This window comes from Vicugna pacos, chromosome 34, assembly GCF_048564905.1.
Source record: "Vicugna pacos chromosome 34, VicPac4, whole genome shotgun sequence".
Taxonomy (NCBI): Eukaryota; Metazoa; Chordata; class Mammalia; order Artiodactyla; family Camelidae; genus Vicugna; species Vicugna pacos.
The window spans coordinates 1,093,087-1,106,221 of record NC_133020.1 but is presented as its reverse complement, the minus strand read 5'-3'; the positions used below and the strand labels follow the sequence as shown (position 1 = coordinate 1,106,221).

Here is a 13,135-nt window from a genome sequence, read left to right as displayed (position 1 = left end):
AGAATAATGCTGACTTCCTGATTCAGAGGGTTGAATGCAGGACAGGTAGAAGAGTGCCCTTTTTGTTGGGAATTACACTCTGGAGTATTTAGGGTGACAGGCCACCATGTCTGCAGCTTGCTCTCAAAAAGTGCAAAGATAATGAGAACAGGCCCATCTACATGTACACACACACACACATATATATATAATATATATATATATATATTATATGAATTATTTGTACTATAAATTTGAAATTATATGAAAATAAATACTGTAAATTTGAAATTATATGAAAATAAATTCTTTTTTAAAGTAGTATATACTTATTGGGCATTTGCATATCTTTTTCTATGAATTGTTCACATATGTTCATTATCTGTCTTTCTGAGTTACTCATTTTTTCTAACAAGATTGTAAAAGTTCTTGCATATTAAAAAAATCACAAGGTCCTATTGTACAGCACACAGAATTATATTTAATATCTTTTAATAGCCTGTAACAGGAAAGAATCTGAAAAAGAACATATACATATTGTACCTGAATCACTTGCTGTACACCTGAAACTAACACAACATTGTAAATCAGCTATACTTCAATAAAAATTAAAAAAAAAATCAACCCTCCCCTCCAAACATAAAAATCTTCTCTAGATGCTACCGGTATTTCCTAATAGTCTTTCTAAAATTTAAATTACTTTAAGAGATAGAATCACAAATTATTCATAAGTAAATTTTTGACCCACATCTATTAACCAGAGAGATACCTACATATTGACAGATATTAACAGAGGGGTGTCTGCATATTCCTGAACATTTAAATAACTGAGGAAAGACATTCTAACTAAGATGTTCATCATCAGCAAAGAAGTTAAAAGAGAAATATATTTGGAGGGACATTTAAGTGTCTACTGTATTTAAGACATTATTCCATGTACCAAAGCAGCAAAGGCATTTTCCTCATGTAACACAAAGGCAGCCAATTCATTCTGCCCTCAGAAGAGGTTAATCTTATTTGTTATCTTATTAGTGAGATCCAAACCTTATTCAAATGAATCTGCTTTAATGTAACACCACTGGCAGAACATACTATGCTCATTTATATTATTTAAACTTTAATAATTTGGAAATTAGAGGAGCCTAGTGTACAGCCAGTTCAAAAATCAGAATTACAAGGGAAAACCATAAACGGGCATTGTTACGGTTTGTCTCTACCTTGGCATGTTAGTGATAGCCACTGGCATGAACCAGGAGCAGTGATAAGCAGGACATTTTGAAATGTCACAAGCTGAGTCCTTAGCATACATCTAGAAAACATTTTCTATGAGTCTGCTTAATTGCCAAGACCAGTAATAATCCTTAAAACTCCCCATCAACTAGGTTTTTTAGATGACTTAAAAATCTATTACACTTTTGTTCTATGACTAATAAAAATAATAACAGAAAACTTAGGGAAAAAATCAGATTAGCAAAAGCATCATTCTTCTGAGCGATGACTATTAGCATACCATTCCAGACACTTTCCCCTGGCAAAATACTACCAGATAGATGCAGATAGTTTGATCAACCACTCTTACTTCATTGTAAATTTTTATTTTTTACTTAATAAAGCCTGAGTATTCCTCCATATCTTAAATGTCATTGTATACAGTGGTCACTAACCGCTATATAGTTCGACTTGTGCTGCACCAACCTTTACGTACCTATATCTTCATGACTGCAGAAAGAGCAATGCAGGTAGGAAGGAGTGAGAGAAGAGGGGTGGATGGGACAGAGAATGACGAGGAGATGAGGGTAAAGACAGGTGGATGGTAGGGAGCAGAAGCAGAGAGAACAATGAAGAAGCAAATCCCTTGGGCTTGGGTTTGGGCCTTGGTCACCAGCTTTCTGGATGCAAGCCACTTCCTATCTGTCATACAATTTCAGAGTGGCTGCTGTCCACATGAACTTCCCAACATACAGTTTAAGACCCTGGCAAATTTGAAAAGTCTCTGGCTTTGGAACCAGAGAAATGGCTATTAATTTACTTAGCAACTTTCTGTCTTGAAGTATGTCACCCCACCACTTTGATCTTTGGTTTCCTTTCTGTAGATGGATCTTGTAGGGTGACTGCAAGTTTTCAATTAAACTAAGTAGTCTTTTTAGAAGACTGACAGGTCCTGGGTAAATACTCAGCAAATATGAAATTAAATCATATGAAATTGCTATTTTTTAATAAATCAGAAAAAGGCCAAATATTGGCAATTTTATATGGTTCAATCTAATACTGATTTCTGATTTTCTCCATTTCTTTTAAGCAGCTGGGAAGCCAAAGACCAACACCCAAGACATATAACAGTCCTGTTCCATGATCTGCTCAGCCCCTGCTCCTGCTTTACTGCCTGTGAGCAAGACCCAGCTTTGCACTACTGATCTCTCTGGAGCTCCACCCATATTTCTCCCTGTTGCCAGATGACTGGGCCACAAACTGAGCTCTGAGTCCTGGCCAACAACACAGGCCCCATTGTACCACTAGAGGAGCCATGGCTAGTTTTTCCTACCTGCTGGCTGTCAGCTCACCAAACCAAGTTTTTATCCTGTTTTATATTCTCAAGAACATGAGCTTGAAAGAAGCCTTTGAAAGGAAACAATAATCTTTGGCCAAATCTAGTGGCCAAAAGAAATTGACCCACATGGTATGTAATAAATATTTTAAGTCACAGAATTCACTTTAATTTCTGAGGACTAATATATTAACCCCTTTTGTAACCAATGCTACAATACTCATTGCTATTCTATAGACTGGCTTTGCTTGTCCCAAATGGATATAAACATTCTGTAAAGGTGCATGTTTTACACTATATTTTAATGATTTGTATCTGTCTTCTCTTGTAGACTAAGCAACTTTAAGGCAGAAAAAGCATCTTATATATCTTTAGATGTCCTGTTCCTAGAATTACACTTACATATAGGAGGAATTCACGAACCATTTATTGAACCAAAGTTACATACACATTAGTTAATCCGTGCTAAATGAGATTTCTCTTAAGGTAAAAATTATGTATATTTCAAAAACATCTTATACTGGGAGGCATTCTATATATTGAGAGATCAAAAGCATAAGCTCTGGTATCAAAAGTATTTGGGTTCAAACTCCAGGGCTGTAGCTTACTAGCTATGTGACATTTAGGACATGTTACTTAATTCCTCTGAGCCTAACTTCACGTATGTGAAGTGTGGTTATAATAGTAATGTGAATGTATAATATGTATTTATATATTGCTTATGTAATATAGATAAAATATATAATAAAGTCGTGACCTGTTACATACAAAATTACGTCATATGCTAATAAATTTAAAACGCTGTTTATAACTTATCAGATGACCAAATGCTTACAATTAAAAAAGTCCACATAGTTCTACGAAGAATATGCTGCTAATGTGACAAGAATCAATTAGCAGATTTTTTCTCTTAACAAAGAGATACGTTCTGGCAATATGCTTTGCCAACAAGAAGCTGATTATACTGACAGCCATCCACCTGATCCAAACTGTGCCAAACAGGCTCCCTGTCCCAGGATTTAAAGCTGAAATGCTTGTCAATTTGTCAGCAGAGCAAGGTGATACAGCCTGTGCTAGCCATTTTCTGACACATGTAGGGAGAAGCAGAGAAAACTGGTTTGCAAAGAGAAAGAGAAATAAAGAAAAACAAAGGAATAAACAGATGTGCAGAGAAAAATAGGAACACATACGAGACTGTGTGTCCTCTGCATGACTGAGAGAACAGCCAGCCTCAGTTCCTGCTAGCTGCCCAACTCTGAAGTTCAGTCTCTCTCCTCAAATTTGAACAGGCTTTCTGCTCTCGGGTACTTGGTATCTATAATATAAATCCCCTTTTCTGCTTTTGATAATCTGAAATGGTTTCTATTATCGATAACCAAAATAGTCTTGATTAAAACCCATCAGAAACTTATCGAAGGTGGGGGAGGATACAGCTCAGTGGTAGAGTGCATGCTTCCATGCACGAGGTCATGGATTCAATCCTCACTATCTCCATTAAACAATACATAAATAAACCTAGTTACTCCCCTCAAACAAACAAACAAAAAAAACCAAGAAACTTATCAAAGGAGACAAGATGTAATCACCATCTTATAAATATTTATTTATTGAGCATGCATAATGCCCTGCGCTATTTAGGACTTACATCCTATCTATACATATATTAAGCCAATTCCAGTTTAAAATTTTAAGCTAAGTTTTCACAATATACAAAGTCCTAGAAGAGCAGTAAGGAACAATGAAATATGGACACACAAAGCAAAAACCACAGGTTTTTAAAAGGTCTTCAGGTCACCACTATAGCAGTAGTAGCATTAGAAAACAGTAGTAAAATACCACCTCTGGCTCCCAATTTTCAAAAATCAGCCTTTACTACATAGGTCTGGCCCTACAATATCAAATTACTAAAAATATATTTATACTTAAAGAAAAAAATCTCTATTTTCAACAGGCTCTTTTATTTTTCCCTTCAGATTTTTCAAAACTTAGATATATCTTACCAAATCAGAAGAAAAAACAGAGCACTAACCAAGAATAAAGCAGGAAGAGTAACTGTTCAGTAAAATGCTAGCTAAGCTGAATAAATGAACAAGCAAATCAATCAGTCAAACCAAGTCAAAAATTGGACTGTCAGTAGGCAGTTCCTGGCTAGGTGTCCAGAACATACAAAAAACAAAATATTTTTCCTGTCTTCAAAATTCATGATTCAGTCAGAGAAAATAAGCAAAGGAACACATCAAATGTTTAAAAATAAGAGAATTTTCCCTCTATGAGTTCAAATTAATCTATTTATTCATGCACTTTTTTTTTTTGTAGTCCACATATAAGTGACAGTATGCAGCATTTGTCTTTTTCTGTCTGATTTGTTCCTCTTAGTGTAATGCCCTCCGGGTTCAGCCATGTTGTCAGAACGAACTTTTTAAAAACTAAGTCTTCAAGGTCTGTGATACTGTGAAGACTAATTGGCCACATTTAACATCATATGTTCCAGCTATAATTTGGATTGGGGGTGGGAAGTTGTCAAAGCCTTTAAATTAAAATCTCAGAAACCTCATAAGTAATTTGATATACAATTTTGAAAGATTGCACTAAAAGTAGGATTTTAATCTTATATGAAAAAATTAACTACTAGTCTATTAACCTACTACTCTTCTCACTGAACTGAATACTTCATGAATAATTAACCTAAATACTGGTTAACCAGAGTATATATATTTCATTATAATACAATGTTAGCTACTTGGAATTGCTCTAGGAAAACAGTCATTTCAAAGAATGAAATCACAATAATACATTGTGCTCGCCTCCTATGGAGTCTCAATTTGTATTGAAGCTATCACTAAAACTGGAAAGACCTTTCTGATACATCTCATCAAAAGAATCCTCATTTTATATTATAGGTTATTAGTCTACAACACAAGATAAAAAGTGACATTAAATGCAATAATATGTGAGGCTTTTTTAAAGCCTTATTTTTGAGTGTGCATATTTCAGGGCGTTTTGTGAGTGGGTGTGTTTTGTTTTGTTTTTGTTTCCTTTGTTTTTCTCCTGATCATCATCCCAGCAATTTTCAAGTTTTTGTTGGTGGCACCAAATGGCTTTACTTGGTTGGCCACTCCTACCATCACACTAAATGGAGATTCTGTTTTGCTGAAGATATTTATTCACTTAGGACCAAGAGAAATAATTTCAGGACAGGTGTACAGAAATACACTTAGGTCAAAATTCTATCTCCTGACTCTCCACATGCACCCAGTCTTACTGCTAGATCATACTGGTAGTCTTCTGGGTCACCAGAAATTACTGTTACACTAGAGCCGATAAACAACAGTTCCTCCTGCACTTTAAGAACTGAGTATTTCCCCTTTCCCCACCGCACAGTTAAGTAAGTGAACACAAGGTATCATTAGTGAACCCAGGGAGGAGGGTCACACTATATGCAGCGTTATATGACAGACCCTCCAGGGTACTCGATTTTTGCCTTCTTTCAATGGGTTCTGACAACTAAACAGGCTCAATCTCAAGGCATTCTAAGACAATAGCTTACATTAGATTGTTCATTATTAGATGTGGACTTTTAAAAAATTATACCAAATGAGTTACTAGGTTGCTTACCAATGTAGGGATCCCAGGTGGATCAGAACACTCTCAGAATTTCATTATGAAACCTGCCTTCCAGCCTACTGTGATGACCATGGCCCCCTTGCCACCAGCTAAACTCTGCTACCTTAGGATTCTCTGACTCCCCTAAAGTCATGAAAGATATTTCAGTGGCACTCCCTTCCATAAGCATTCCCAGTTAGGAATCAAAGCCAATAAACCCCTTAAATTCTAGCATTCCCTTGATAACCCATGTTCCCCAAGAAAATAATGAAGAGGGAATCTACCAGTCTGTGATTACCCAAGAGACATGATTAAATTCCAAGTGATATGGGGAAGATTCACTGAGCACATAAAAATAAAGAATCTTTCATTTATATTAAAAATAGATAAGTAAGCTTTTCTAATAAATATTTCTTATGTTCATCTTTATGAGCCATGTGTCCTACAAACATTCTGAGAGAAAAGCAGCAGGTGCACAACACATGGGAGAAGACAATGGTGCCATCAACTGTTCGCTCACTTTCAATGCCCTGTGGTAGGCATGCCCTTCTATGTAAATTCTGCAGATCACCTCATTCTTGCATATGTAAGACTGTGGATTATACTGTAAACTAGAAAAAGAAGTTTTTAAAATGTGTCCTGAGGACCAATAGTACCAATATCACCTGGGAACTTGTTACAAATGCAAATTCTCAAGCCCTACTCCAGGCATCCTGTATCAGAAACTCGGGGGAGGGAATCAGCAATCTGTGTTTTAGCAAGCCTTCCAGAGAGTTCTGATGCACCCCAGAGTTTGAAAACCAGTGCCCTATAGGTTATTTCTCTAGATCCTCACTGGGAACTTGTAATAGATAAATTCAGCAACTGTTTGGTTTCCAGACCAATATAATACGAGGTACCATGGAAAGAATGGTGAAAGTGAAAGCCATCTGGGGGATTTTGGCTACCATTTACCAACCTGAGAGATGACAGGAAGGTGATAATGAAAAAAAATATTTAATATACACACAGAATGAAATAAGGCAATGAAAGCAGGCTCATTTAAAATAGTATATTACAGAAAAGTGGTTTGAGAAGATTATAGCAAAGAAATGAAAAATTGAGATAAAACTATCAATGCAAAAAGTAAAACTAAGAAAAGTAAAAGGTAAAACTTCTCTACAGAAAAGAGTTACCGCAGCAGGCCTGACTGCTGTTTTTGGCCTGCTTGCAGCATTGGCCCTTGGATCACAACTGGGAATTTACAGAGATTTCGAGAGAGTTTCCACAATTAATAGATAAAAGTGGCTCATGCGCCTACACTGTATGCACATATGATACAGCTTATGCTCAACAACAGCTTTCATTCTCAGAGTAGGGACTTGGGGTGTGCATCAGGTATGGGATCTCTCTGTGACTGGCCCCCCCATAAAAGCCCTGGATGCTGTACCACTAATGAGCTTTCTTGTTGGCTACAGTTCTTCTATGTTGTCACAATTCATTGCTAGAGGACTTAAGTGTGCCTATGTGACTACTGAAAGAAGACTCTGGAAGCTTGCACTTGGTTTCCCAAAGACTTCACCCCAAACATCTTTTCCTTTCACTGATCATGCTTGGTGTTCTTTTGTTGTAACAAACCACAGCCTAAGTACAACCACACACTGAGTCTTGTCAGTCCTCTCAGCCAAGTACCAAAGCTGAGGGTGGACTTGAGAACTCCCAACACACTCTGACTTCAGTTATGAGTTCTTTGACAGTCACCTAACAGGGCTAAAAACACTGACCATACCACCAACTCTGACAGGTCTCTATTTATCTTACTTGACCCATTAATAAAAGATTTTAATATTACTTTATTTCCATTTTCTTATTCTTTTTATCATATCCAGTAAGTGTGACTTGAATTACATGCTCAGCCCTTGGCCAGTGAAGGGCAGGGCACCTACGCTGACAGTGCATCAGGGAACTGGGTATGCTGCCACCAAATGAGGGCAGAATACACGCCAGGCACGCCCACACAGGAGACGACCGCTAAAACCAGGCTCTTTGGCAAACACAAAATTTACTTCAGGGATGTTGGGGGAGCACTTCAAAGAAGACAATCATGATCTTCCACAGTTGAAACTAAGTTTATGGAGTCCTGAGTGACACCTAATTGTTAGTTAATATGTTAAGACATACAAACAGAAAAATCCAAGTGGTTTCATATGTAAAACCAAAATAAAAAGTCACAGACTCTGTAGATAGGAGGGATGACTTGCCATCAGGCTGCTTCTCACCAGGGCAACTCTATACAGCACGTGTCATGGTGAGCAGAATCTACTATGTGCTCAGTGGTTGGCAACTCTAAGGAGGATGGGTAATATCTCATAAAAATCTATTCTTTATACCATTTAAAAGACCAAAGAGAAATGATAGAAATATTAATGTAATAATTTTCAGGCAAAAAAAATTGCCCTTAAGACTTTCCTACTTGAGGTAAAATATCAGCCTAGGGATATACACCATGTTTCAGGAGAAGAGGGATTTAATGTGACACAAAGACAAACACTGAAATACTAGAATTAAGTGGCATATTTGGAGGAGTCAAAGTCATGAAAAACACAATCACTACGTAAAGCATAATGTGGCCAACAATGGTCTGCTGTTAATACTGGGATACACTATCAAAACTGTCCACAGCCCAGACTTTGCTTACTTATATCCTCAAAAGATGAAGGTTTTATACGGCCCAGGTAAACCCAAGATCTGACTTTAGCGCTGCACTGATGTGGTCCCTCACTACTACCTCTACTCACAGAAAGCAATACTGTGCTCTAGATTACTTCAGAGAATACAAGCAGGTGAAGGCAAACTGCACAGTGGTATCCCCTGGGATGTAAATTTAGTCAATGCAAAATGAGTTCTGTGGGTCAGATTTGGAAGCACAAGTAGATAAACCAAGGTGGTGTGAACAACAGATGAAGACTACTATATATACAAGCAGAGTTATCCTGAAAGCAGTTAAGTGTGCTTATTTTCTGTAGGTCTCTGACAGACAGAATTAAATTAAAGACAGAATTTTTAGAGATTATGTGCACAATGGCATTAAAGCTTCTGCTTTCCGACCCAAAGAAGTTTAAGAATTTCTATTCCAACATGGCTTTTCATAAAGGTTACCTAATTAAAATGGGAGAAAGGGGGAGAACAAGAAAACCTTGAAGCAAGTTAATCAGACTTAACCGGATATGAAAATATTTACTACCACAGACATTATTCAATATTATAACAAAATAATACATTTGATATCACATATTTCAAAGCACATTCATTTCTATCAAGAAAACTAAAAAAACCAAAACCCCTGGAGATAAATAGGAAAAGTACTATTACCTATTGGTATAAAAGAACAAACAGAGGCAAATTTTAAGTGGTTATGAGGGCACAATGGCTTAGAGGCAGGAAGAGGCACTACACTGGTGACTATGACAGATAACAACATTTATTCAAAACTAAAACTTGTAATGTTCACCTTCTGAATGTTTTACATATTTTTCAATTCAACATTTTTCTTAAGAAATTCTCATCCAACACCAGAGAAGATATATTTTCCTAATAAATTTGTCACCATTTCACATGGGTCACAGAAGTTCCAGCTAGCATCTGTGACTAAGAAAAGGAATTCATTTCTGAAATATCACTGGTTATTTTTTCATTTACATGAAAGTGAAATAGTCATTCAGCAGATATAAACTGCTTCAGAGTTTATAGCACCCCAAACTCAAAAAGAAAAAAAAACTGGACTAAATCAAATTACTGTGTATAGCTGACAAATATTTAAGTAGCCATGGCGTTCACTTTCTACCATAAACACAAACATTATGAACTTAATTTTGATGAAGTACTATAAAAGCAGTCCTGATTCTGAAGAGAAGCAAAGTAAATTTTTAAAAAATAGTTCAAATAAACTGTCAAAAGTAGATGACATTTGCATTTTTACATTCTAGCTGCTGCAATTCTATACCTGTGATTACATACACCCTTTCAAACATTTCTGAATTTGTAATGGATGAAAAACATCTGCTAGTCTCTAAGTTCTACCAGTTGAATCAGACATTTCCAATAGCTAAGGCTTTTCATCCTAGAGTGCATTAAAAAATATGACAGCATTTAATTACACATTCTCTAAAGTGAAAAAACAACCTGTACTTTTTTTATGACCATAATTTCTTCCACCAGTTAAGCAAATTGTACTTTTTAGACAATATCCTCCATTCGGTTCACATGCTTACATTTAAGAGGAACCTGGCCATTGGCTTTTCACATGGGTTTTATCACAATGCGATACAGCATCTGGTAATTCACAGACCAAATGGATCGCTAAAGGTGAATAAACCACAGAATCCTAAATCCCTGGAAATACAAGACACAACTGCAACCACCGAGTTGTGCAAAGACCACCAACATTTCTCTTTAAAAACCTTCCGATTAAGATTATGCTGGATTTCGCTTGTCAGACAGGTCTGCGAAAAATTCATGGTACTGTACGCATCACACGACAAATTAGATTTTCTTTCATCGGCGTAACAGATAGAACCACAACACAGTTCAGTTTCTCCAGGCAGGTTACTTGACCTGCTTTTCAAACACTTGAATTCGTGCAGTTATTCCTAACACCCCCCTGCAAAAAGAGACGTTCTCTATGGGAAAACCGTTCTCGGTGAGATACCCTGTAACCGGATCCAACACGGCAGCGAAGCCCACCGACTCCCGCGCCGGCTGACCCCCGGCCCCGGGAAGAGCTTGGGCCCCGGCCCCCGCACACACCTCTCTCGGCGGAACTCGGGGGCCCCACGCGCGACCGCGATCAGACCCTCCTTCCTGAATTCCCTAAGCCCCGGGGTCCCTTTTCTGGAGGTGAGCCTACCTTCATGGTGATTCCGGGACCGCGATCCCCTGAAAAACACCGGGTTCACCTGCAGCTGCAGAAGAAACCAAAGACACCCAGTCAGCGCCACCGGCACCCTCTGAGCCGGCGCCGACGGGGGACCCCAAAAGGGGCCCGAGGAAGCGTCGGCCCCGACCCCGAACGCCGACTCGGCGCTCCCGGGCCTCGCCACCCCTCACACGCAGCCGCCCACACGGCTCGAGGCTCGGCGTCCCCACTGTCGGCGCCGACGGTGTTTCCCGTCCCCGACGATGACGCCCTTTCTCTCAGAGAAGAAACTCACAGGCCGCCCGGGGTCCGGCGCGGGGCCGCCTGCTCCCTTCCCCGCCAGCCTCCCGCTCCGAGCGGCCGCGCACCGCGTCCGAGCCGAGCAGGCCGGGCCTCGCTCGGGGCCCTGCGGCCCGACCCGCCGCGCAGCCTCTGCCCACGGCCCGCTCCGAGGCGGAGACCCCACAAGTGGCCGCCCGGCGCTAAAGCGCTGAGTGTGCGGCCGTTGGGCTGGGCTGGGCGGGGAGGGGGGGCAATCGGACTCGGCGACTGCAGCGGAGAGCGGGCGGGGGCCCCCGGAGGCCGCGGCCCCGAATTCGGGCGCCCGCGGAGACCACGACCGCCATCTGCCCCGCCCCCCGGCCGGGCCCAGGGACTGCCCCCAAAGACCCCCTGACGAGACCGCGAAGCCCCAGAAAACATCCCTACCCTCCTGGGAGGCGAGCTCTGACCCTGGCACGTCCGGAGTCCCCTCCTCGGCTCCCCCCCAAAACCAGCAGGCCCGGGGGAGAGATGGGGGAAGAAGGGCGGCGGGTCCAGCGGTTGCTGAGGCTGAAACTCCGGCTGGTCCTCCTCCCGCGGCGGCGACTGGTACCTTTGTTTTGGCGGCCGCTCGGGCTCCCTCTCTGGGGGGAGGGGGGACGACGAAAAATCCCTCCCGGACTGGAGGTCCGGGCACCCAGTCGCGCTGCCCTCCAGAGGACGGCGGCGACGGACCCTCTGCGGCTCCCTCCAGGCAAAGGTCCAGGCGGTGGCCGCGGCGGCGGCAAGCTTAAGCTCAAGAGTCTCCCTCTGGCACCCGAGCTCCTCACTCCGGGCTCGACTGACGGGCAAACATGGCTTCTCCCCCCACCCCAAGTCCCCTCTTCCCTTCTCTCTCCCCTGTCCTAGATTTTTTCCCCTCCCCTCCCTCTTTTCCGGATGGCCTCTTAGACAGCCTCCGATTGCCAAGCAGAGCTCCGTGGGGCCAGGACTACTGGAAACGGGATTTGCCCTTGGGACAGAAGGGAAGGCTTTCCTGAGCAAGTGAGGCTCGAGCTGAGAGCGGAAGAGTTAGCTGGAGTTTCAACTAAAGAAAGGGCATTCCAAACAAAAAATACCGCATTGGAAAGCCTTGAGTCGAGAGGGTGCTTCTTTAAAGTATGAGGAACTGAGGCTTGGGGGAGGGGAGGGTGCCCACCGACCCTGATATGCTTTGTTGCGGGGGGGGGAGGTCTGTCCTTATTTAAGAACAATGGGTTATCTTCAGAGGGATCCCACTCGGAAGGGAGACAGGACCAGATTTGAATTTGGAAAGGATCACTAGTTTTAGAGTAGAAGATAGATCAGCAGAATTGGGTTCGAGGAGCGACTACAGGGAGCCCAGACAGGAAGTGTTTGTATGAATTGATTAAGTCACAGTTCAGTGATTTAATGCAGTGAAACTGCCTGTATACTGTAAGTATTTAGTAGCAAAATAATTTTAGAGACATTTGTATTCTTTTCTCCCTGTTCTTCCATCTTTAGTTCCAGAGAGGTACCCAGGTCATTTTGTGCTTTTTTGCTTCAGGGAAGTATTGTGATGGTCAAGCTAGAAGAAATTTCTTGCGAGACACTTCCCTTTCTGAATTAATTTTCCTAAAACTGGAGCTTACTGAAGAGATCAGGCTAGGTGTACTGGAAGGAAGACACGAAGAAGGAGCAGCGACTTGAAGAGCAAACAGAGGAGGGAGGAGAGACCCCTGGGAAGGGAAGTGCTCGTGGGCTGGGTAGCACTCGAGGATATGAGCCAGGCTTCATGCAGGACGGACTGGACAGCGGCACTCCTGCTCTCTCCTGGCTTGCAGGCGGCCGCT

General features: G+C 41.2%; 1 protein-coding gene across 5 annotated transcripts in view; it reads right to left on the bottom strand.

Annotated features, from left to right (window-relative positions):
* The window catches only part of LOC102530619 (AT-rich interactive domain-containing protein 4B-like), a 91,502-nt gene extending 79,587 nt beyond the window's left edge, over positions 1 to 11,915 (bottom strand). For 3 of the 5 annotated variants that reach the window (XR_012066902.1, XM_072954603.1, XM_072954600.1), the window contains exons 1-2: positions 11,317 to 11,404; positions 11,013 to 11,067 (exon numbers count right to left, since the gene is read on the bottom strand). Coding sequence is in view for 4 of the 5 variants with exons in the window: in XM_072954603.1 (XP_072810704.1) it covers positions 11,013 to 11,018 (6 nt within the window). In the remaining variant the exon portion in view is untranslated. Of the gene's footprint in view, positions 1 to 11,012; positions 11,068 to 11,316; positions 11,405 to 11,729; positions 11,874 to 11,895 lie in introns of those variants that run through there. The other 2 variants (XM_072954602.1, XM_072954601.1) reach the window with 2 other exon arrangements.
* Positions 11,916 to 13,135: the final 1,220 nt, after the last annotated feature.